The 25,715-nt window shown below is 37.7% G+C and overlaps 1 protein-coding gene across 6 annotated transcripts in view; it reads left to right on the plus strand.

The window, feature by feature from the left end:
* The first annotated feature begins 2,279 nt into the window (after positions 1–2,279).
* Positions 2,280–25,715, plus strand: part of fbrsl1 (fibrosin-like 1) — a 494,424-nt gene continuing 470,988 nt past the window's right edge. For 3 of the 6 annotated variants that reach the window (XM_039771449.1, XM_039771451.1, XM_039771450.1), the window contains exon 1: positions 2,280–3,582. In XM_039771449.1, the coding sequence (XP_039627383.1) occupies positions 3,301–3,582 (282 nt within the window). In that variant the 5' untranslated portion in view covers positions 2,280–3,300. The remainder of the gene's footprint in view (positions 3,583–25,715) is intronic. The other 3 variants (XM_039771452.1, XM_039771453.1, XM_039771454.1) reach the window with 3 other exon arrangements.

Genomic DNA, 25,715 nt, shown 5'->3' on the forward strand with positions numbered 1-25,715 from the left:
TTTGGGGACTCTCTGGTTTCAGTTCTTCTTGCATTGACTCAAACCATCATCTACCCCAACCTCAATTCTACTGTTAATGCCAGAAATTTGATTTTCCTGTGATTGTCCACTGTATTCAGGATCTAAAGCTAACACATTGTGTTGCAAAGATCCGAAAATGTAGGAATGTGCAAAAATAAAATGTATTCGTCGTCTGCTGCATACTGTATCTACAAACACTTCAAGAAATTACAGGCTCTTTAATTTAATACAGCAATTTTATTTTTCTGGAAATACTGTATATAAATGCCACCTGCTAGATATTTAACACAATTATAGTGTACTACATAAACCAAATTACAATAAGCATCTGATCAGAATATTTGAAGCACATAATATCTGCCTAAAGCTGTAAATCACCAACCCTGTCAGCATCCTACATTTGCAAGGTCAGCAGGGGCTTGTTTTTGGAATCAACGATCATGTGCTATCATGTGGAATAATATGCTTTGCATTTGTGTGTGTTGTGGTTCACTGAGAGACTTTGTGACCTCTAAAATTATAGAGCAAAGGCATTTGCACAAACAGACGAGACTGTTTAGGGCTTCAAACATGACGAGATGGTGCAGTCATTAGCATAATGTACAATCTTTGCATGTAATCAGGAGCATCAAATTATACAAACACAGGAAAAAATACAGGTTTAAAAAATTCCAAACCTAAATCTTTAAAATGAACACAATGTAGAATAAAGTGTTCTTTAAAGATAACTTTATGTCAAGAATGTTAATAATACTCCAGTGCAGAGTATTCTTTTGTAACAATTCATACAGTAAATATGCACTTTAAATAAATGTTTTCAATTTGCCTATGATTCTCAGTTAAGTGTACCATGGCTTACTTTGTACTCATTATTTATTAGCTTCTTGTATGTGTGTTGAGATAACTAAGCGCTAACCTTTTTTGTTTTTAATTCATATCTAGTCTGATGAGCAATTTGGCCATAGCAGAGGAGACTCCCAGGATTTCTCTTTTGGCAAACAACATGGTACTTCTGGATTTGGCTGTGATACAGCCTTGTCTGGCTGTAAGCAGTGCCATTCCCTGTCTATTTTTTATGCTTTATACTTTTCTTAGGATGTGCCCCATCTAGCACTGCCAGGAATTGTTCTAAGTGGGTTTAAGAATGTGGCTTTATGTTGTGTTATCATCAGGGTTTACTCCCTATCTAACATTAGTTCTTACCTTGTACCTTGTGTTGCAGGGGTAGGTTCCGGTTCCCATGACACTGAACTTGATAAAGTTTTAAAAATGGAAACTTTACATGCAGTGTTTTTTTGCTGCCTCTTTTCACTTTAATTCACTGTCGAGCATCTACCAGATGCATGTACTATACTATATATTCCATTTATATTTTTACATATTTGGTCTTCTATTTAATACATTTGCATTGCATTGTAATGCTTTCAGTTGCATTTTTCTGTGATTTATGATATTGCTCACTGTGAAATGAATTCATTCATGCTTATCCAGTAAACACTGAGCATAAGAGAGAAGTCAGTCCTGGGTGTGACATCAGTCCACTTTAGAGGACAATCATCTACACTAACTCATGGAGCATACTATGAAGATGAAAGGCAAAACTCAGACATAGAAAGAATGTGCATGTGACAGAGTTAATTCTGGGAGATCCTGGTATTTGAACCCAGGTCTCAAAAGCTATTAGGCAAAAAGTAGTAACTAACCCCTGTGACTTTACTCCCCCCTCCTCCGTACATGTTTAAGAAAAACACAGTCATTGTTGTAAAAGGTGCTACATTAAATGCATATAATGCACTGTAATTTGTAAAGTGAATCAATATAAAGACACACTGTACAAAACCAAGCAGTTTATTTTCAGTGCACATTGTACAAGTTCCCCCACCACAACCGACACGAACCTTAAGTCATATATTCGTCTTTCGGGTCGATTCGGTTACTTGGTTGCCGGTCCGGTTCGGCGTCTCTTGATACTCATTAATAGGGTCACTTATAAACCCTGTGTCCACCTAGGACATTGTCATTGCTATTAGATTTGGTGTCTCCTCGTGGTTTCATCCGTTCCGCACGTTTCGCGCTCCTGCGGGGTCGTACCTATTTCGTTCTGCACAGTTGACATTCTTCGCCAGCTCTCACTACTTCGTGCTTTCTCAGTTATGCGCGTGCATGCTTCCTACAGTGAGAGCCGTTCTGGCGGAAGTACGTCATCGGAGCGGCTTTAGTTTTTTTTCCCCTCTCTCTTACCGCACTGACTCTTCAGTTCGATAGAGAGAGAGAGACGCGAAACGAGAAGGTTGGAATTACCCCTGTCTCTTTAAGAGCACTCATCCTTAGTGGCAAAAAGAAGAAAAAGGCAAAGCGTCCGATGACAGCAGCGGACTGACACCGGGCTGCACGAAGGGATTTAACACGATCGCAAACTTGAGGGCCTTGGAATTATCGTTTTCCTCGTCTTCTGATTTTTTTTTTTTTTAATTTTGAGAGAGAGACAGGCTTGTTTTGACGCGAACGCGCTCAGCAATAAATCAAGATGGGAATTAAAGCCTGGGACGTGTCTGCGTGATTGTCACTCAAGGGGGGCGTTCTCTGGACTGTTCGTGCGGCCGCTGACAGTTGAAGTTCGGCGCGAGCGGCCGTGAGATGAGCAAACGATAAAACTTGGAAAAAATCACCTGAAGGAAAGCGCGACGGCGGGATCGACGCAGACTCCACTCTCGGACTGAAGGAGGGCGTTGAGTCCGCACGGATGTGCTTGCTTTCCTAGTGCCTGGAGAGAGTAGATTTTAAACAGCGGAAATGTGATTGTTTTTCCTCACAACCATGTTTTTTCCATTTTTATTAATGCGATGATGTCTAACTGGGGTCTTGTTGTCAAAACAAAGTTGCGGCTTGTGTGACAGACGGCGAACACAGCACTCCGGCACCTGTCTGCGGCGGCTCAGCTTGGGAGACTCGGCATCACCTCGCCTTTCTTGGATTACTTGGAATATTTTGGCATTGTGTATTTTCGGCTTTTGTCTCAGTGGCTTTTCCTTTTTTATTCCAATACTTGAAGGTCATCAGTGGATCTACTGGCGTGCATCTGTTTATGTACACACATAGTGGAATTACGCGCTGTTTCTGGTTCATCTTGTTTTTTAATTAGATTTCTTTCAGGGGGGCGGTTTGGGAAAATAAGGCGGGAGTAGGGTGGCTGCTGGAACAGCCATCCACGATTTAAAAAGAAAAAACTCTTCCTTGGTGTTTTTTGTTTGTTTTCCGTGGTGTGTAAAGCCTTTGGAAATGGATGCCAAAATGAGGCAAAGCCGGAGATCTAGGTCCCAGAGGGATAGGGTACGGAGGAGGGAGGCAGCTGGCAGAGATGCCCACAACCAGAGTCCGTCGTCTGGCTCTGACAGGGAGCGCAGCCCCGGCACTGAGCGGGCTGCCCACGACGGGAGTCTAGCCGCCCCTGCCCGTACCCCTCGTCCCCCCCGGAGAAAGAGACGGGAGTCCAGCTCCCAGGAGGAAGACATCATTGATGGCTTCGCGATCGCCAGCTTCATCACGCTGGACTCCCTGCAGGTAAGAATCAAACTTTGGGGTGGGTTCTCACCTTATTGTCATTTTCTTGGTTTCACGTACTGCTAAGCCAAAAACAATCATGCACGACGCAGGCCGATCTTTTGTGAACATTTGTGCGTTTTGGACACGGTCTAGTGGACGTTTCTAGGCTGCTTATTTTCCTTACTGGTTTTGATTTTTATTTTGGTCATTTCAATGATAATTGAACCCTTGCAAATCGTCCGGATGAACAGGTGTACACAGTTTTGTGGTCCTTGCTTCAGGGCAGGCCTTGAGTGGCTTTTTTATTGGACAGGTCTTTTTTCCAGTCTCTGCAATCAGCATTTCTTTTCATTATTATTCATATAACAGGTGTGTGTTTATGCATGACATAATGATAAATATTATTATAGTCCTCCAGTGGTAAACTGAATTGCTTTTTTGAACTGATGTTCATCAAGAAGCTTCTTGTGAATACACTTGTGATAGAAGTACCCATATCACTTTTATGGTTTATTGGTTATTGTGGTTATTTTTCACTTAGATATATGTTCATATTTTCCATTACTTTGCATACTGGTAATGACAGCTGTCTTTGAAATCTTTGTAGAACCGCAGTATTACATGACTACATCTGTAGGTATAAGTTACTGTAAAAATGTATGAAACATTTTTATTTTTTAGACCTTAATTTACTTCTGTAGTCAAGTGGATTTTTTGGATCCACCAACTCATATGAATGAGTTTCATAATCAAAACGTTAGCTTTTTAAGTAGTTACTGGTTATTGTTTAATATGTTAATATGTTGACCATGAGATATTGCTGTTGCGGCTTGAACATCTTGTTGGGCTTAAAGGGGCTGCCCTTAACTGGTTCAGGTCATATTTAACTGGTAGTCACTTTTCAGTGACTTTAAATTCCTCTTTTTCATCTACTGCTCCGCTTAAATGTGGTGTTCCTCAGGGATCCATTTTGTGTCCTATGTTATTCTCTATATACCTTCATCCTATTGGAGCTATTTTTAGGAAATTTAACATTTCTTTTCACTGTTATGCTTATGATACACATGTTTATATTCCTGTCTGCAACTCTGCAATAAATCAGTTGCACAACTGTCTTTCTGAACTAAGATCCTGGATGGCTAATAATTTTCTTGATATGAATCAAAATAAAACTGAGGTTCTTATAGTGGGTCCATCAGCTAAAGCCCAAATTGATCTTGGACTTCTCGTCTCTTTCTCTGTCTTTTGCAAACCTCAAGTCTGCAGTCTTGGTGTTATCTGTAACCTCTCTTTTGAGAAACAAGTAAATTCTGTAGTCAAAAGTTGCTTTTTCCCGCTTCGTCTATTAGGTAAGCTCAAGCCTTTTTTTATCTTCTAGGGATCTTGAGAAAGCTACTCATGCTTTTATTTTTTCTCGCCTTGATTGCTGCATCCCGATGTATTTGCTGTATTAGCAAATCCCTGATACGCAGGTTACAGTTGGTCCAGAGTGCTGCCTCTCACTTTCTGGTTGGGGCAAGAAAGTCTGACTCTGTTTCTCCTATTTTAGCTTCTTTACACTGGCTGCCTGTCAGTTTTCAAATTGATTTTAAAATCTTGTTGCTAGTTTTTAAATCTTTACTTGGGTTTGCTCCTGCCTATTTATCTGAATTATGTGCTTTACACCAGCCATCTAGAGTACTTAGATCTTCTGGTCAGTTGTCTCTTGTTGTCCCTTGTACTGAGTGTAAAACTAAGGGGGGCAGGCAGGGCTTTTGCAGTTGCTGCCCCTCGCCTGTGGAACTCTTTACCTCATTACATAAAGGAGTCGTCTACAATCGAACTGTTCAAAACGAGATTAAAGACTCATTTCTATTCACTTGCATTCAGTGACCTTCAGTAATACTGATGGTTTCCTCATTGTGATTATAAAACATAACTTTTATTTATTTTATTTATGTTCATATATTTTATTTCTATTTGTTATTTATGTTATTTGTATGTTTTCTTTTATTCTATTATTTTAAAGCACTTTGGCTACAGCATTCCTCTGTTGTTTTAAATGTGCTATATAAATAAACTGACACTGACATTTTACACTGTTACAAAGATACCTAAATTCTTTTCTCTTGTATACCCTCAGAAAACCACGTAAATATAAAATAAGTTAATATAGCACAACATCCGTAACATACGTTTAACAATAAAAAGTGCAGCATAAATTATTAAGTGCAATAATGAATAAAATGTATTTTATTCTGCAGTTCTTCATTTTTAAGTTTAGTGTTTGTGTCAGGCAAGATCCACATGAAAAGCATAGGGTTTTATGCAATAGTTTGGTTCATTGAGCTTCTCTAACCTGGGAGCCCAAATATAGAAGCCAAAGATCCTGGAGAAATTACATACCTTTTGGTTAAGCCAGTTGTCATTACTACAGTGTACCTTTTCATTCCAGTAAGAGTTTAAGCTGATTATCCTAACAGTGTGATCCACAGTGCAGTCCAGTATTTTTTGAATTAACTGGAACTTAAAATTTAGTTTTGTGGCCATACTTCATTAAAGATTAACTCCATTGGTGATGATTGCGTAGACTACTTGTTTAAATATGGTCTGAGCAAATGACTAATATTTTGCCTTGCGGTCTTGCCGAGTTTAAAAGTACACACCAATGTTGTTTTCTCAAGGGGAGTAAAATTATTTTTTTTTTATCCATTGGGTAACCTTTCCTCTACACAAAATGCATGCTCACATGTCTCTTAGATCTTATCTAGTTTACTTCCCATTACTTATGAGTAAGTACAAATCTACATAAATTTGACTAGCTTTAAACTGAACAAAATCCCACTTGGAAAAAGACAAGTCAAAAGATAACATTAGAACTGCAAATAATTCTGCTGGATTACATGTCTCTGATTTGCTTGCACACCCTAGGATTTGTCTCCCACTTCTGCACCGACAATGTCTTGTCTGAAGTTTTGGTTTGCAAACTTGTGACCGCGGGTATTTTTTACACTTTTGCAAAACTGCTTGCTTATATAGTAATTTATGCTCATTTGCTCCTGCCTTTGCACTTTACATTATTATAATCAAACACAGCATTCATGTCATTATCAAGCAATCTTACAATTTACAGTATGTGTACTAAAGAGGACATTAAAGTTTGCACATTGTCTTTGTTATAATATCTTTGCATTTCTAAGAAAAATTGAACTCTACTATGCATATTAGTTTAATTAGCAACTCTATATTGTACCAGTATATGTGTGTTGTGCATGGGCTCTACAATAGTCTTGGACTGTTTAAAACATTTCTTCCCATGTGCCCAGTGCTATAGGTTTGAGAATCATGTTATGTAGTTTTATATAATTTGAGTCATTTCCTGCATACAATAAAAATTAAATGCAAGGAATAGATGATTTAAAAACTTTATCACTCACTTCAGCTAAATAGAGTCACCCGTTGTCTTTACAGTTTTCCTACCACTTTCCAGAAATTATATTAAGTTAATAGACAACTATGAATCTAGCTATTGCAATCAAAAATTATGATACATTTTTGTGCTAGCTTACTGCCTTGAATCTTTTACTTCCCATACTGGATTTATCATATATGGAAACATATTAATAAATTAATTACTCATTATATTCTTTTTGCAATAAAAGTCTGGACTCCACCAGGGCTGCCCTTTGTCACCGATTCTGTTCCTAACTTTCATGGACAGAATTTCTAGGTGCAGCCAGGGCGTTGAGGGGTCCGGTTTGGTGGACTCAGGATTGGGTCACTGCTTTTTGCAGATGATGTTGTCCTGTTTGCTTCATCAGGCCATGATCTTCAGCTCTCTCTGGATCGGTTCGCAGCTGAGTGTGAAGCGGCTGGGATGGGAATCAGCACCTCCAAATCCGAGACCATGGTCCTCAGCCGGAAAAGGGTGGAGAGCCCTCTCAGGGCTGAAAGGTAGATCCTGCCCCAAGTGGAGGAGTTCAAGTATCTTGTGGTCTTGATCACAATTTAGGGAAGAATGGAGTATGAGATCGACAGGCAGATAGGTGTGGCTTCCACAGTGATGCGGGCTCTGCATCGGTCTGTCGTGGTGAAAAAGGAGCTGAGCCGTAAGGCAAAGCTCTCAGTTTACTGGTCGATCTACGTTCCTACCCACACCTATGGTCATGAGCTATGGGTATTGACCGAAAGAACGAGATTGCGAATACAAGCGGCTGAAATTAGTTTCCTCTGCAGGGTGTCTGGGCTTTCCCTTAAAGATAGGGGGAGAAGCTCAGTCATCTGGGAGGGGCTCAGAGTAGAGCCGCTGCTCCCCTGCATCGAGAGGAGTCAGATGAGGTGGCTCGGGCATCTGATCAGGATGTCTCCTGGACGCCTCCCTGGTGAGGTGTTCCGGGCATGTCCATCCAGGAGGAGGTCCCGGGGAATACCCAGGACACGCTGGGGGGACTATGTCTCATGGCTGGCCTGGGAACGCCTTGGGATTCCCCTGGAAGAGCTAGAAGTGGCCGGTGAGAGGGAAGTCTGGGCATCTCTGCTCAGGCTGCTGCCCCTGTGACCCAATTTCGGATAAGCGGAAGAGGATGGATGGATGGATAACTTTTTGCAGCTTTTTTCAATAATTTGCATTCTCAGCTTTTGCCAGTTTCAATGCTTTTCATCTTACTTCCCAAAGTTGCACCTTTTGGTTTAATTTGTGATTCCAAGTGAGCAGAGACGTGTGTGCTGTGCAGTGGATTGGTGCCTAATGCAAGGGTGTCCCTGCTTGTGCTTACTGTTCAGTAAAGATGGAATTAGCAAGTTTAAAATGGATAGCTGGATGGGTAGATGTAATATACACATCACAAGAATGAGTTGATGGGTAATTGTAATAAGTTGATGTAATTGTAGTTGGCTATGCCACATTCTCAAAAATAGGGATTTATTTCCTTTTCCAGAACTAGCCGAGTTGGAGTTGTTTTTTTTTTTTTTTGTAAAGTATGTGTTTGATTGCAATTTAAAGTCTATATGAAATGGCTCAGAATTACTGTCATTGTGTTGTATATTATTCTAGTTTGTCATCTCCTAGGTTACGCTTGCTTTAAGACCTCTCAGGTACATGTATTCACTTAGATATTGTTTGCGTTCCATGTAATGTTCCATGTCAGCTTTACAACTAATATTTTTTGTTCTTTAATTTGGAAGGATTAATGATGCAGCTGTAGAAAGAACAGGTAAACTTAAAAGGTCAGCCAACATTTTCATTTGTGCTTCATGGTAAAAGTGTCACACTTCAGAAGACTAACAAACAGTAAAAAAAATAGCATGTAATTCTACACAGCCTTTTACATGGTTTTCTGTTCTCATGTCCAAAAGACAAAAGTGCTACTCTGTGCATCACTTTGGTGTGTCTTTATGTGTTCTTTTAAACTTTCTTTCAAGTAGTTCACAAGGACTTCAAACTTCTGCTTTGATTCAGCTTCAAAAGATAGCAAAAAACAGTCATAGTGGTTTGTGGAAGGTGAGTCACTTTCCAGGAGATGACAAGACTTACTTAGACTGTTGTTCTTGATTCCAGGAGGATGAATGGTTTAGAACACCTTAGAACTGAAGGAATAATCTTTATTTCTAAATTGTCCCTAGTGTGTGTGTGTATGTGTGCCCTGTGGTGGGCTGGCGCCCTGCCTGGAGTTTGTTTCCTGCCTTGCGCCCTGTGTTGGCTGGGACTGGCTCTAGCAGACCCCCGTGACCCTGTAGTTGGAATATAAAGGGTTGGATAATGGATAGATAGATCATTCTCATGATTAGCATTAACATTCTCTTGTTTTGTGGAATAAGTCATGATTTTAAGCAGAACCTCTGAATGGATGTTATATTCTTTGTTTTGTTAGGTGTATTTTTTTAAAAGATTTAGCAGCCCACAAATTTGATTTATATATATATATATATATATATATATATATATATATTTACCATAGATGTGAAATTTGCGTGTATGAAATCCCCTAAAGTTATAACTGCGTAAATTTCAGAATAGTCCCTGATTTACTGTCACATTGCTAAATGCTTACTCATAGCGCCGGCCCACACAGTATCTGAATCGTGAAAGTTCACAGAGAGCTAGTGACACGTTTTTGTGATAACCACCCACTATGATGCACCAGCTGTTTCAGGACAGGGAGAGAGAGTGTAATACAGGCACAGATCTTGATGTTCAAGCTCGATTTTTCCATATGTTAACAGTGATTTGGATTGTTTTTATTTTTATTAACAATATGTCAATAAACTCATATATATATATATATATATATATATATATATATATATATATATATATATATATATATATATATATGAGAGAGAGAGAGAGAGACCTGGTTGTTTATGACTCATTGTAAAGTCTTGTTTTTGAACCTATTCAACCCAAAGAGCAGTGTGTGCCTAGTTTGGTTGTAGTGCTTTATTGTAGCATAGGCTGTATTCCCGGAACATTTAATATACATATCTGCAACTGATACATGTTATAGGACTTCTCATGACCTTTTTGTCTTGTTATGTTACCAAAGCACATGGTGATGCCACCAGTCAGAACATGTTCTGTGCAGAAATAAATTATTCCTCCAGGAGCAGAATGGTAGCACAGTGGATACTGCTGCCACTTATGGATCCAGCATCCTGGGCTTGAATCCTGCAGCAGGATGCAGTCTTTTAGGTTTTATTCTGGGTGCTCCTGTTTTTCTTCCACTTTCACTTGCACACTGGGTGAATAGATGATTCCAAATTCTAGTTGTGTGCATATCCCATTCCTAGACCATTTTCCTTCTTACTTCGAGTGCTTCTGAGAAGGCTCATGCACGCACCTCTGCACATAATGCTATTGTGCATCCAACATTTCTTTAGGTTTTTTAAACTGAACGCAAAACTTCTTTTAATGTTACCTCAGCTTTGCTTTTGTAAACTAAAGGAATGTGATAGTTGATAGTTTGCACAGTTACCAGTGATTCTCAGTGTTTCAGCAAAAGTCCACAATTCATATCATTATAGTTAGGATCCCTTTTACAGTTCCATATGTGTATTTATTTATATAACAGAGAAACAAAACAATAATCGGTGTCAGGCACTTGGGCTGATGGACCTGGAAGAATTGCTGTAACCTTCTTTTAAGATTACCTTAAGGGGAACAGTGTTGTTAAATTACATATTGACATTGAACATCTTGTTTATCTAAACAAGACATTCAAGGGCAATGTGAAAGGTCAGATACTGTCATCCATTGACATGTTAATGGAATACACAAACTAAGTGGGAGTTGGGGGCCTGAATTAATGTTGATGATGTGAGCCATTATTAGTCATTCCAGGAATTTTGCAGCTAGTGTTTTGAAGTGGCACTGTGTTTGCTGTCTTACAGCATATAGATACAATAATGTGCTTTTAAAGTTTTGTTCATATACAAGTTAGGGAACCAGTAGTGGTTTTGAGAATGTGGGATGAAGCCCTGTCTAGTCTAGCTGCTTTGCAGATTCTTATCTTCTTAAAAGTCTTGAATGTTGCATTCATGTGGTTCATTTGGAGCTAATATTCAGCCAACAAAGAAGATAATCTAGGGTCTCTTCTGACATAGTCTGGTAGTTAGTTATCATTATTTCTGTAATTCGTAGTCTCTGCCATTTTGCTGAAAAAATCAGTACTAGTGACTGAAAAGATGCAGAAGATCAGGAAATCACCTACCAAATATACTTATTCATTTCTTTCACTTCTGCACACCTGCTCGCTACTATAAGATTTGAACAGTGCTGTTTTCTTAGGTCTTTGAAATAGCAATTAAGTGCTACCTAATATTGTAGCTTGGATGTGAACATGAATCTAAGTTTTTAAATACCTGCCAGCAGAGTTTGGTAGTAAGGGAAACGGAACAAATGTGAACAGTAGTATCAGCTTGTCTGTGTGTAATTTATACCTGGAATTTTAGCAAGCAATTAGAAGCAAATTGTTAACTTCATATCTGAAATTTCTCTTGGCTTCCAGGATGTTTAAGCATGTTTTGATTTCTCCTTATACACCACAGGAGGTGAAGTTAGAGGTTCATTGGGCTGCTTCAGAGCACAGATGTATTGAATTGAAAGTGTGGACAGCCCCCACACTCCCTGCCAAGAGAATATGACTGCTTCCTTGCTATCCTGTCACATCATTGTGTGGCCTCTGATTAAGTTAATGCAACCTTTTCCCATTGTATAATTAAATGTTCAATAAAGAAGACTTGGACTGCTAAAGAGCTTTGTAGATTAACCAAAAGCAAATTTTACATAAAATAATAACCCTGTAGCCATTGCCCACTCCCAAATGAGCTTTGTGAAGATCAGAATTCTAAATAGCAACAAATGAGGATCCTGAGTGATCTACCAAGTGAAGTCATCACTGTGACTTTACCAATGTACAAAACTAAGGGACAGGACTGTTTCAAAGACAAAGGGTACCCCTCAGAAAGAAAAAAAATGTCACATAAACTAAATGATCATTAAAGGAGCCAGATGACCCATTAATCCCTGCTAATGAGCATTCATAAATTTCAGAACAAAAAAGGTTATATTTCTAGATAGATGAAGAGCGAGGCCTTTTGCAACAGTTGTCGTTAAGGCAAAAATCCTATACTTGATATCAGAAAGATGAAGTGAGCATATGTCTAGTAGTTGAAACATGTCACTAGTTTCCTGAAAAAAATCTAATTCCAATTCTTTACTTTGTACATTTGGAAATTATTTAGTTTTTGACTTTTGTTCAGTTCAAACTACATTCTTGTTTGATGTTAATGTTTTAGAAGTTTATATATAACACTTACTGCAATATATTTTTGCTATATTCCTTTATTATTAAATCCTTTTTCTCTGTATTTGCATTTGGGAGTTATTAGGCACAAGCGCTACTTTAACACCTAAAAAGAATACCGTCAGCAATCAGAAACTTTTTATGTTTTAATAGTCAATAGAAACTAAATTAATAGTTTACAACTTTTAGCAAGTGAGAAGAATATACACAGAAGATATGCCAGCACTGATATAAATCCATCCATCCAACACGCTAAATCCAAACACAGGGTCACAGGGGTCTGCTGGAGCCAATCCCAGCCAACACAGGGCACAAGGCAGGAACCAATCCCGGGCAGTGTGCCAACCCACCGCAGGACACACACAAACATACCCACACACCAAGCACACACTAGGGCCAATTTAGAATCACCAATCCAACTAACCTGCATGTCTTTGGACTTTGGGAGTAAACCGGAGTGCCCGGAGGAAACCCACGCAGACACAGGGAGAACATGCAAACTCCACGCAGGGAGGACCCAGGAAGTGAACCCGGGTCTCCTAACTGCGAGGCAGCAGCCACCGTGCCGCACTATAAATCCATAGACCCAAGAATATTGAAAGAGACTGTCAGGCTAATGTAATATCATTTGGCTTAAACTGACTTGCCGTACTTGATGGGAATCTCCTGCCCTGTGCAAACAGCTGGGATTTCCTGTAACCTTTTTTTTTGTTATATGTATTATCTTTGTGGCCTGTGGTTTCTGATAAAATACTCCTTTGCTTTTAATCTGGTTGACTCACCAATATTAACGGTTCCTTGAATGTTCTGTGTTTGAGTGAGATGTACTGATCTGTTTTAGCTTGATGATTGGTGACTCCATTGCTACCAAATGACTGGAAAGTCATTTGTTGTTTAGGATTGATTTTCAGTTATACAAGAGGAAAGCACCTTTGTAGGTGGTAGTGATATATTCTTAGAGTAATTTTTTTGTTTAATCTTCAGGTTAGTGTATTCTTGGGTGTATATATGTTTCTTTCGACAGTTGAAAAGAGAAGAAGTTGACATATTGTCCTCCTCTGTCCCAGAAGGTATCTTTTATAGTGGGGTGAGTTGTCCAATTTGGGATGGCTTCTGCTGCCTTATGTTTGTATTGTTGGTCTTCTGTCCAGGTGCTCAGAACAATGCTCACAGAGATCTAAAATTTAGCATGACAAGATCCTTTTGTGTATATACAGTTGTCCATATGGAAAAAGACTTGCAGGTTATGATTATTACAGTAGCTTTATTAACTTCATTAACTAAAACAGTGTTGCTCAGCATGTTAAGATATAGGTCGTGTGTAACAATTAAATAAATAAGAATACAAATTAATAAATAATAATACAAGAATAAACTCTGTGTTTCACATACTCCCAACTGTAAACAGTAGGGCAATTACTTATGGGGTTTGTTTTTCACTTATTGGAACTACATGAAACCTACATTAATTGAGTTTGAATGTTTACATTCTGAAATTTATCAATGCTTAATTGTGCTCTACCAGTTTATTATATGACTAATCACAAGTAAACACAGTAGCTTGTACATAAGCTGCCACTGTAATCTACTTTTTGATACTAGCTGGTGGATGCATCATCCTGTCTATACCCTTATAGAGGGTACTGATACTATAGAGGGGACTGGGCGGTCTCTTGGTCTGGAATCCCTGCAGATTTTTTTTTTTTCTCCAGCCGTCTGGAGTTTTTTTTTTTTTTTTTTTCTGTCCACCCTGGCCATCGGACCTTACTTATTCTATGTTAATTAATGTTGACTTATTTTTATTTTTTATTGTGTCTTCTATTTTTCTATTCTTCTTTTTGTAAAGCACTTAGAGCTACATTTTTTTGTTTTGAAAATGTGCTATATAAATAAATGTTGTTATGATTAATTCTGACCTCTAACAGGGTTTGTTTATATGAATTTTTGAATCCAGGCAACCATGACTGGCAAGTATCACCCTGTCTTAAGTCTTAAGTTTTCAGGTGATACCAAATTTTGTAAATATTTGCAGGGGTTTATAAAGGCTCCTTCTTTATAGCTTCAGTTTTTAATTGTTCTTATTCTTATGTTTGTGTTCATTTTTGTGAAGTTTTTCTCCTGCCTTACTGAATTTTGTCCTGTTATCTCCCTTTAGCTGAGCTGTTGGAGTACTGTATTTAGAGATTCAATGAAATGTTGTTAGTGACTAGGCTTTATTGCAAGTTGTGAATTCTGATGGTGCTCTCTTAATATGAGCTCGCCTTGCACGTGTGATGGCCACCGTTGTCAGTGCTAGGCTACATTTGTTGCAATATGTAGTGCTTTAAAATACAAAGACTACATGTCTCTTCATAGTTATAGTACTCATGTTTTGTCTAGAGGTTAGCATATCATTTCTGTTCATTTTGACTGGCCTGTAATCCATCTGAAAGTTATATTCTCATGTGTTCTTTTCATTTTGTCTTGTAATCTCACAATTTCCCTTTACAATTTTCCTTGAAATATACAATGCCAATCACGAGTGAGCTTTGCATGACACTGCATGTTTATATGTTCGGACAAACAGAATATATTTCTGAAAAGGTATACAGTACATTGTGCATATTTAAACCTATTTCTACCAAGGATGTCCTGGACATTCTTTTATGGCATTAACAAAACTGTATTGTGATTGAAATATCTTGCCCACATTTGTTAAGTAAAAATGCAATGAAGAAATGAACCAAGTATTTCATTGGATTACACCATACTGTTAAAGGTGCTTTTTTTCCCAATTCAGAGACTTCTTGTTTAGTGGTAGTAGAGTGTCACTTTGGATGCAGCCATAAGTAACCTTCAGATGGCTCCTGTGAATCGTGCTGTTGGCTTCTGGGTAAACAGACTAATTTTGATTGACAGTCTTTCCCACTATGTGCATTGTGGTGACGCCCCTTCCACTTCACCATCTGTCACATGAGAGGCTTTTTATTATTTATTTATTTATTTACTTATTTTTTAATGGCAATGAGCCCAAGAAAACAGTACAGTGCCCCTAGCTTGCGCATATTAAACCATGATGATATACTGTTTGCTGTCCTTGTAAAATGGGAACTCGTTGGTTATATAAGAGCTCAAATTCTGATTTTCCCACTAGTGTCATTAAATATTCTTTTATTCTAAATTGGACCCATATGTTTATAATACCCGTCTTTCCTAGTTTAAATCTTTATTGTTTTGCCATTGGAATGTATTGTATGAGGTACTTAGCTGATTATGTCTGAAAATGCCCCCTGTCAAAATTATACCAGCAACACATGTAGTAGTTTTTAAATAAAAGTACACTTTGCCTCGAGTTTAGATACATGTGATTAGAATTAATTTTCTTAGATTAATGATTTTGGCATAAAACTTGAACACTGGCCTGTTCTCTTTTGAGTCATTTGTTCACCTTTACCTACTTTTCCTTCAATTTAAATGCATCAGACTTGTCTTATATTTTCAATAGTCTTTAGCAACATTTTTAGAGGCTCTAATATCATATCTAAAAGAGTGCTGAGTTTCCAGCAATACATCTGCCTTTGGGGTTTTTTGAGAGTCCTGCTTCAGAATAGTGTGACATGTTATCGCTGCTGAATATGTCAGTGAGTATTATGGTGCTTAAAGTCTTACTTGCAAGTGCTAACCAAATAATACCATAACTGGAAATATGATGTCACGCTTGTAATCAACAGATAGTTCAGAAGATGATTTTTATTTAAGAAAGTACAGCTTTAAAGAACTGCTCAACAACTGTTTTTTAGATAGTGTAACATACGTGGCCTTTGCAAGAGGTCAGTTTGCAAACAAATTTCTGACTAACAGATTCCATGACAGTTATGTCTTGTGATTAGCTGGCTGTTCTGACAGCCTTCAAAGGAAAGTTGACAATTGAATGCTGAGTTTTATTAAAGTTGAGCATCTGTATTTACATCATAGCCCCGTCGGCTTCTGGCTTCACATGCTCCTTCTTAAGTCATGCTTGTGATCTTGGAAAGTCGACCTGTTTAAAACAATCCTGACTAATAAATATATTGGGTATCTCTCTGCTTCTCATTATGCAAATACACTTGAACACTTAAGCCTGTCAGGTTTGGTCTAGCTGACACCCCAGGTGAGACAAGCGGATCACAACAGGCAGTGCTAACTTCAACCTGCTTGTCTTTCATTGATTTATCTTTTTTGTGTAATGCTGTGTTAAAACACTTTAGTTAAAGGCATTTCATACACAAAGCAGCACATAAATTAATACATTACAAAGGCACAGAGTAAGTTGAAATATAGTGGAAAAAGTAGAATACATTTAGGGAAATAGACTTCTGGAATTCCATGAGTAGCTTGCTATTCATCATTCGTATTTTTTTACGTTTACTTCTACTTGTCTTATGTGTTGCAGCAATATTTAGTCAGGGTCCAAGCTAACAGAAATTAATTGTCAGGAATTCTCCAACCAGGTTTGCTCATTGGATGTTTCCTTTTTTTAATTTGCTGTATATGTGTAACATATTCTGCTGAGTTTTCTTACCCAATAAAATGCAGGCAGATGGCATTAACATGAGACATTTTCACACCTTGTTTGACTGCTTTGGTTGTGCGACTGATAAATTTGTGGTTTTGAGTTTTTTTAAGTTAAATTCACTTTCACATTGTTAATTTTTTAGCAGTTTTAACCAGTCTACCAGAGCTGCTTGCTTCTTGTGTGTATGTTGATAAAGTAAAGAGAAATGAGAGTCACCACAGAAACCATAAAAAGATGCCAGATGTTTTTGTTTTGAAACAGTAATGGTATCAATAATATGGGTGAAAATGTTAGAATTTAAACAAATATATGAATATACTATTTTATAGTTTTTAATATAGTCAAGAACTAAAAATGTGTATTTTTATCCTTTTCTAAAATGCGCATGTAATGAAATGAGATGATCTGCTGTGGCAACCCTTAACAGGAGTAGCCGGAAGAAGAAGTAGTGCATAGTGGAAAATGGTATATTGCATTTACTTATGAATTGTGCATCTAAATAGTGAGTGGTAGACAAGTACAAATCTTGCAGGAGATAAAAGAAGTTGCTTGGTTTCAGAGTTTCAGCACATTTTGTAACTAGCAAAGCTTCTTTGTGGCACATGCAGTAAATATTCTTTATGTGGATTACGCTTTTGAGATAAAGTTTATGAATCCTTGGCAATTTTCAGGATTTCTGCATGTATTGCTCCTTGAAAAGGACAAGACCTGCAGTTAAATCATATTATAGGCATGTCATGTTCTACCCTGTAATGCCTTTATCAAACATGGAATTGAAATTCAGGGTCAGGATGAAAGAATGTTCTGTATTCTTTAAGGATGGTTAGAACAGGTGGCCTTAAATATTTAGTGCATTTTCTACATCTGTGTTGAAACTGGTCCAAGGGTTTGTTTTTTATTTGGGATGTTTTTGATGATCACAGCAGTTTAAGTGAATAATTTATGGCAGAATTTACTGAATTTTGGACTTATCCGTATCTAATTTTGCAAAGATGTGTTCAGAGTAAGTACAGGGTGAGCCAAAAAGAAGTACCACGTTTCAAATGTTTTTTTCCACAGAAACACTACAAGATAAAATACATTTCATTACGACACAGGAAAGGGTTTACAAAATATATTTTTTTCATTGTGTTTTAAAAATGATAGCCACCACCTATAAGAATTAGCGATACACTCTTTGAGACAATTTCTGAACGCTTGTGTGACTCTTTTGGCCATTTCAAGGGGAGTAGCGGCGATTTTGTGGCGAATAGCGTCCTTGAGGGCTTCAAGGTTTTGAGGTTGGTGTGTATACCTTTGACATGAGATAGCCCCACAAGAAGAAATCGCACTGAGCGAGATCAGGTGGATGTGAAGGCCACCCGACACCGCATCGCAAGGACATCAGCTTCCCCGGAAACATCTCCTGCAAAACTTACATGGATCTCTGTGCTGTGTGAACCGTTGCTCCATCCTGTTGAAACCAGGCATCCACCACATACATTTCTTCCAGTTGGGGCGGCAAAATGTTCTCTAGTATTTCAATGTAACGTTCTGAAGTGACGGTGACTGTTGCTTGGTTGGTTTTAGCCCAATAGAAAATTTTGCTTATTTACACAACCTTTAATGCACATGAAAATGGCATCTTGATGAACGGTTTGGAGAATGTTCACACACAACTCTCTACAGCTCTCCCAGTCTCTCTCAGTGAGTCCCTGTACTACCATCATTTTGTTTGGATGGAAATTAAAGTCTTCATGCAAAATCCTCCTCAAAGATGTGTTGGAAATGCCTAAGGTGAACGTTTTAGGAGTCTTCAAAATTGATGCCCTTACAACTTGAATGTTTTCAGGGGTTTGTGCAGTTCGAGGACAGCCTGGAGATTTTCTGTTCAATGTTTTACCCGTCTTTCTAAATTTAGCCACCCACTGAAGAATTGTTTTCTGATTTGGGACGTCACCGTTAGGAGGAATGCTGAAGTGCGTTTGGAGGATGCATTGCGTAGTAATGATAGATTTGTTGTTTTTGAAAAATGTTTCGACACTGAAAGCATGGTGCTCACTGGACCAAGGAATATTGCTGACTGAAACTACAAGAGATTGCCTATCAAAGGACCCCCACCTCAACCCACTTAGCTTCCTCTACCTCATGCAATGACCTTGAGAAATTTGGTAGTTAATTTTGGCTCACCCTGCATAAGCAAAAGCATACATAATCTTGGTAAATCTTTCTTAGGTCTGCTGGATAGGCCCACTGATGAAAACTGTTGAAGCAGACACGTTTTTTTCTGTCCAAATGTATATTTTATAAATACATCTTGTCTGAAATATGCAGTGCTTAAAGTGAAACATTGATGGCCTTGGTAAAGAGTGCTGTGTCACCCCAGGGTGTTAGCTGAGGAGATCTTATTAAACAGGCCATTGAAGAAACAAGTTGACAGTGGGATTGTTTATTGGTTTGGGAACCAGATACAAGTAGGAAACCCTGCCAGGCTGCTCAAGGGACAGGGCCTCACTGCAAGAATAGAATGCATTGTTCACCGGAAAATGCACAATGGGTTTTCTGTATAGATGGGCCTGAAAAGCACTGTGTGAAGATCTGATGACTTACGTTGTTCTGTTCAGGGCGCCACCCAATGTTAATCCAGACAGTGTCTACCTGCCAGGCCCTGGGTGCAGCCTCGGATACTCTGTTAGCCTGAAGGTTTTACCTTTGTTTATTTGGCAATAGTGCTGCAGTCCACATAAATGTCCTTAAACATACCCATAAGTTGATATTGTAAATTTAATAGAATATGACATGAAGCCATTCTGGGTATTCCTTGTGTATCCCTTGCAAGCATCTTTTTGTATTTATGTCATATGAATTTCTTTATTTAGCATTTCAAATTAGAAATGCAATTATATGTGGAAATTGTCTACTTTTGTTATTTTTTTCTTTTTATTGTGTTTGATAGATAGCCAAAATCTGAAATTGGCAGGCTATACCAGAAGCGGAGAATTGGGAAAGCCAGTCAGTTTGAGATGGTTTCATTAAACATGTTACTAAAATTGAATCAAGCTGTTGAAAACACCAGAGGGAGAATACATAAAGAGATATGCTTGCATTATAATTTAGTTGCAGATTAATGTAAACGATAAGGTATTCAAGAATATTTCCAGAGTTTACAGCATGCAGAAATGGTGTTCTGCAAGTAGGCTCAAATTGCTCCATTTAGGATTACTCCTACCCACTAGAGCTCCTCTTATGAAAAATGTAAAGACACCTGGTTCACACTAGCTTTGAGGTGTGGTGGAAAAAAACTGGCTGGCTGTGGAAGTCTTGGTTGTAATTTTCATTTATTCATGTTAATGAAAACAATTTTATATATATATATATATATATATATATATATATATATATATATATATATATATATATATATATTTTATATATTTATTTATTTATTTATTTATTTATTTATTTGTAGCTGGAGATCCACAAAGGGAGAAAATGATTCCCTTATCTTAAAATAGTTTTTTATTTCTAAGTTTTGGACAACCTACCAGGTGTTATCATCAGAAGAAAATGATTAGACATGCAAGAATCAAAGGCAATATATAGCAGGTGTATGCTGTGGGTGCAGGGGAGGTAGTAAAGAGGTGGATTAGTAAGGTGGTGTTTGGAAGGTGTTGGTCAAAAAGTCCTTTTTATTATTTAGATGTTCTTCTTAATAAGCCTGCATATGTTGGGTTCAAGTCTAAGTGTCTGTTAATGGTGTTTTCATTAGAGAGCCACGATTCAGCCAGCTCTCTGGCACTCTTAGTATTGGCCCTGAATTTTACTTTAACAGTGCCCCAAAAATGTGTGTCTGGTGGAATTTGTATGTCTATATATCAGAGACCACAGGTCTTTCCTTCAGACGGCATTGCGATGTTCCTGTATTGTATTGTATTGTATGTTATGAGTCTGTTTGTCCCACGTGTTCCACTGAGCATGCATTGAAAGGAATAATGTAAACTGTGTTTCTCATCCCTTTGGTTGATTTTTTTTTTTTTTTTGCTTTTGGTAAGACAGGCTAGTATAATTGTATTATTAGTACTTCAATTCACTGTGGTTTCTTTTGTGATGAGATACTCTAAATACAACTTTTTTGGTGGCATTGAAGCAGAGGTAGTTCCAGAGTGTTTCCATAAAACTGTATGTGACCTCACATTTAGCCCATGTGAGTATATTCTGAGGCACAATTATTCAAATACAGGACTTTATCTTCTGTGATTTTTTGCTGTGAAATATTACTTTACATTGTGACAAACTTTTTTGATAAGGTGCCCCTTTGTATACTTTTTAATGCCTACACCCTAGTCCTGTGAAGAAAATGATGTTGGTTACTTTAAAATAAATTGGTGCTATAGCAACAATTGGAAAACGCCCACTTCGTCACCTTCCCTGATACTCATGTCTTAATGATTTCATTGAATGTAATTTCATCATTATTAAAACTACGGAACCTTGACTCACAAATAGAAGCACCTCTCGAATCTCATGTGGCCACTCACCCATCTGTCTAATCCCCTCTGGAGTTTCAGAAGACAATAGCAGACTCTGACTCCCAAGATGTGGTCCCCTCCACCTTCGTGCCTTCACATTGTCAATTTGCCAATGTATGTTTTTATTGCCCTTGATTGTGCGTTTGTGTTTTTTTTTTTATACACGTCACATTACCTTGAAATTATCAGATTTATATCTTGTGCTGCTGTAAGATTCAGATTGGATTCCTTAGTAACTAATCTAAACAAAACATTACATTTTATGTCCTTTTCAGCTGGCAGAAAGCATTTTTAAGTGAGTTTGCATATAATGTGAAAAGCATAAACTGTAGTTACCATGCTGCCTGTCTGTGTATTCACATGAAACAGTTCATCTCCCAGTGGACTAATTTTGTTGAAATTTGGCACACATATTGTTGACGAAAGGTTGTAAGGAAAGTTCAGTTTTCACTGTTAGATCTCAAATGGCGTGTACTTTTAGAAAGCATTGGCAAATTAGTAAACTAATTTTTGTTAAAACGGAGAACAATTCCATGTGACTTCAATTAGAGTTTAGTAATTGAAATTTACCTTGACAGAGGTCACTTCAACTTGTATATTTTTGTATTGTTTACTCTTTTATTTGACCAACAGATGCTTCTGGTGGCTCAACAGGTATCTTAAATAAGATATGCTGGGATAGGGAGCACATGTGTAAGTTGCAACTCTAGTATGCCAGCTTACTTCTGCTGCTTGAGTCAAGTTAAATATAAGAGTATTTAAGCAAAAGAAGAACACAAAGCAAAAGGTAAATTATCTAGAATTAATGTGGGAGGAAAATAATTATATCACCATTACTCTGTAAGTATATAGTGAGTAAATAAGTACTCAGTATTTATGTTACACTATAATAACCTCACAGAGGCACAATACGCACATTACAATGATTCACTGTATCTCAGGTGCCATACTTCATCGGAAGAGCTTCAGACCCGCTTTCAATCATGGTTTCAAGGAGTCAACAGTTTCACCTTAAGGCCTCCATTGGGTACTACTTTCAAAACTGTTATCTTTAAGAAATTAGAGCTACAGTTAGACATAGATCATCCACAACCAACAACTAACATTAGGACATCAACAATGTAAATTTTACATCACTTCATTTGGAATCTGCTGTGTGTAAAAGGTACTGAGCTTCCGTGAGACTTTGTGGACCCATTTTACACTGTAAGGTACTGTTAAAAAGCAAGCATTTAATGTTTCCTAATAATGCATGTAATTGCATTTAGTTATCACTATTATTTTTAATGTGACTTATTGGTAGAAAAATATTTAACAAACAAAAATGTGATAACTCTTGGAAGTAAGTAAATAAAAATGTAAATGCCTCTGCTTTCTAATCAGTTCAGCAAGTCCCTGCATGCACGTTAATACAGTATATATAGATAGATACTGTGACAGATATGCCATATCTAACTTGCGTAAAGTTTCCCATTGATGGTTTGGACATGTTAAGTGTGAGTTCACGTACAAATATCTCCTTGCATTTGATAGATACCTTCAGTCTCTAGCCACAATGCTGCTTTTTTTGATACATTAGCAAAAATATAAGTTAAGCATCTCTGAGCTGTTTTAAAATGTAGTCATGTCTTAATTTTTTTATTTTCCATGAAACCTTTGCTTTTTTGTACATTTTCCTACAATACGTAATAACCATATGAGAGAGAATAATCTGACTGTCAAGTTCTGCTTAGTAAGTAAGTAGTGCCCACAGTAGTCTTACTTTACATATCCATGTACCAGTGTAGATCGATGCATGGTATTTAAAGACAGTAATGGCTTTAGTTTGAACTTGGTTATCAATAAATTTTACTGATGTGTTTTCAATGTTTTAAACACATGGTCTTGGAGTCTATAAGTGAAACCTATAGTATACTTAAAATGGAGATTAACTTTGCAAGGTATGCATGAAACTGAATTCTGTATCAGCATGTGAAAAGTTTTCATTCTTTGCGCACTTTGGCTTTGTGCATACACTGACATTTAATAATACTGAAAATACTGAAGACAAAAGAAAGAGTTTAATTTACGGATTAAACAAATATAATGCTCAGATGAGTAGAACTGCTCTTTCTCTTTCAGGTTATTGAACACTTCTTGTCCCTTTGCTGGATAGGCTAAGATGTGAAGTACCTAGTTAGAAAAGATGTTAACTCCCATACATTTTTGACCAATCATGAGCAAACTCACCTGGTGTTTGGCTATCTCTTGTTCCTCTTGGAGCATCTTAGAGAAAGAATTCCTGTTATGTTATGGATGAGGGAAGAGCAACCAATTAACTTGCAATAAAGCAAAGCTGAAAAGCTGCTATTTTAGTAGAGAATCTTGTATTAAAGCAATTAGTGATTAAAATTAGCACTTCTGTACATCCTAGTGGTGAGGAAAATGTAATGGATAAACTTAATCTAAACAGTATATTGTGTTGTCCAAAGTAAGGTTGTTCAGGCTAACTTTTTTTTTTTATATATATAATTTCTCTATATTGCTGCTCAGTTCCACTTTCCTTGTGGTGAGACAGTACTGTCCAGCAGAACTGAAACTGTTGACTTGCAAAGCTGTATGTTGCAGTACAGAGGGAAAGAGAGATTGCATCACCATTTAAATGTTAGTCTGAATGGTGCAATAGGAGATTTACGAGAGCACCCAGTCTGAAGTTGCATGTTTCAACACTGTGTTTGTTTGAAAAATAAAGAGCTGAAAGTGATGTAAACATTTATGTGATATACCACATATACTCGCGTTTAAGTTCTCCCGTGTATAAATCAGGGCTTGATTTCACCATATAATTTCTGGTATTTTGTAATGTCGGTCGTATAAGTCGAATGTGGAAAACTCATGCTATTGGTCCAAGTAATTATGATATGCTAACACCCACCTGAGAGTAACCATGAAGCACACTGCTTTTTTTTTTCTTTGTATTGTGCTTACGTGACCACACGGTAATACCCAAACTATTTCAAAGCGACGTTTGTTATTTGTATTCAAACTAGCGTCAGTGAAGCAGGGCAGTAAGCAGCAGTAGTAAGTAAATAAACCTGCATTGTAGTAAGCATCAGAAACAATGATTCCTTAATGGGGTGGGGGGGGTGCAACAGTTGATTTCAGATGGGTAGAGAGAAGGCCTGAGCGGTGCGTGGGCAGGTAGCTAGTGATAAGGTGCCGAGTAGGCAGAAGTAGCTGTAGGAACAGATAAGACAAGACAATACAAAATTATATAGCAGCAGATATTCAGTAAGCAAGTTTTCTTGAATGTTCAGAAAGTAGAGCAGTTAAGAGGGTGACAGCATAAAGGTTCATTAATACGACAGAGCACAAATGGTCTAAGTGGAGAGCTTTTAAGTAAGGGCCAGTTTATACTTCATGCACACATCATGGGTTCCCTACATTCCCAGAGTTCATTTGACAAGTCCTCTGATTACTTCCTCAGAAATTAATGCAACATGTGCACGAGTTTCAGTACCAGCCAAAGGTTGGTGGATGCAGTATAATCAAGGTGGAACATGACGTCAGAGTCTCTATTTATTATCTACATGTGACAGAAAGCGGGTTTGCTGATCCCACAGGATCGATGTGCGTGCTTCGATGTTTTATGAATCTTCTGTGCCATTTTTTTTTTTTTTGCACCTTCACAGCAACTTCAGAATGTACAGCAGCGTATTTGAGCCACAGGGGGAAAAAAGTTAGGAACACAGTGAAAAGGTATATTTTATGATTAAATTGGAAATTTCGGCTTAAATCTCGAAATGTCTACTTTAATCTCGTAATTTATTTTATCATTAAAGTAGACCTTCATAAATGTCACGTTAAAACTGACCCAAAGAAGACAATATACAATCTAATGCATTTCTGGATACATTACAGATACCACAAATTGACGCTTTTAGTGTGGAGGAACTCGATAAACCTCTGTCATTATCAGAATTACTGGATGCTATAAAGTCACTCCAAGGTGGAAAAGCAGCAGGCCCTGACGGCTACCCTGCAGAGTTTTACAAGAAATTCTCCGCTCAGCTAGCTCCCCTCCTATTAGCAACATTTACAGAAGCCAGAGATAACCAATCTCTTCCACAAACCTTTCGCCAAGCACTAATCACTGTCTTTCCAAAACAAAATAAGGACTTATTACAATGTGCATCATACAGACCAATTTCACTTCTGAATAACGACGTTAAAATACTCTCTAAAATCATAGCTAGAAGGATGGAGAAAGTGCTCCCCTCAGTAATATCACAAGACCAAACTGGATTTATTAGGGGCCGACACTTATCTTCAAATCTTCGACGCCTG

Source organism: Polypterus senegalus, chromosome 12 (assembly GCF_016835505.1).
Source record: "Polypterus senegalus isolate Bchr_013 chromosome 12, ASM1683550v1, whole genome shotgun sequence".
Lineage (NCBI taxonomy): Eukaryota > Metazoa > Chordata > Cladistia > Polypteriformes > Polypteridae > Polypterus > Polypterus senegalus.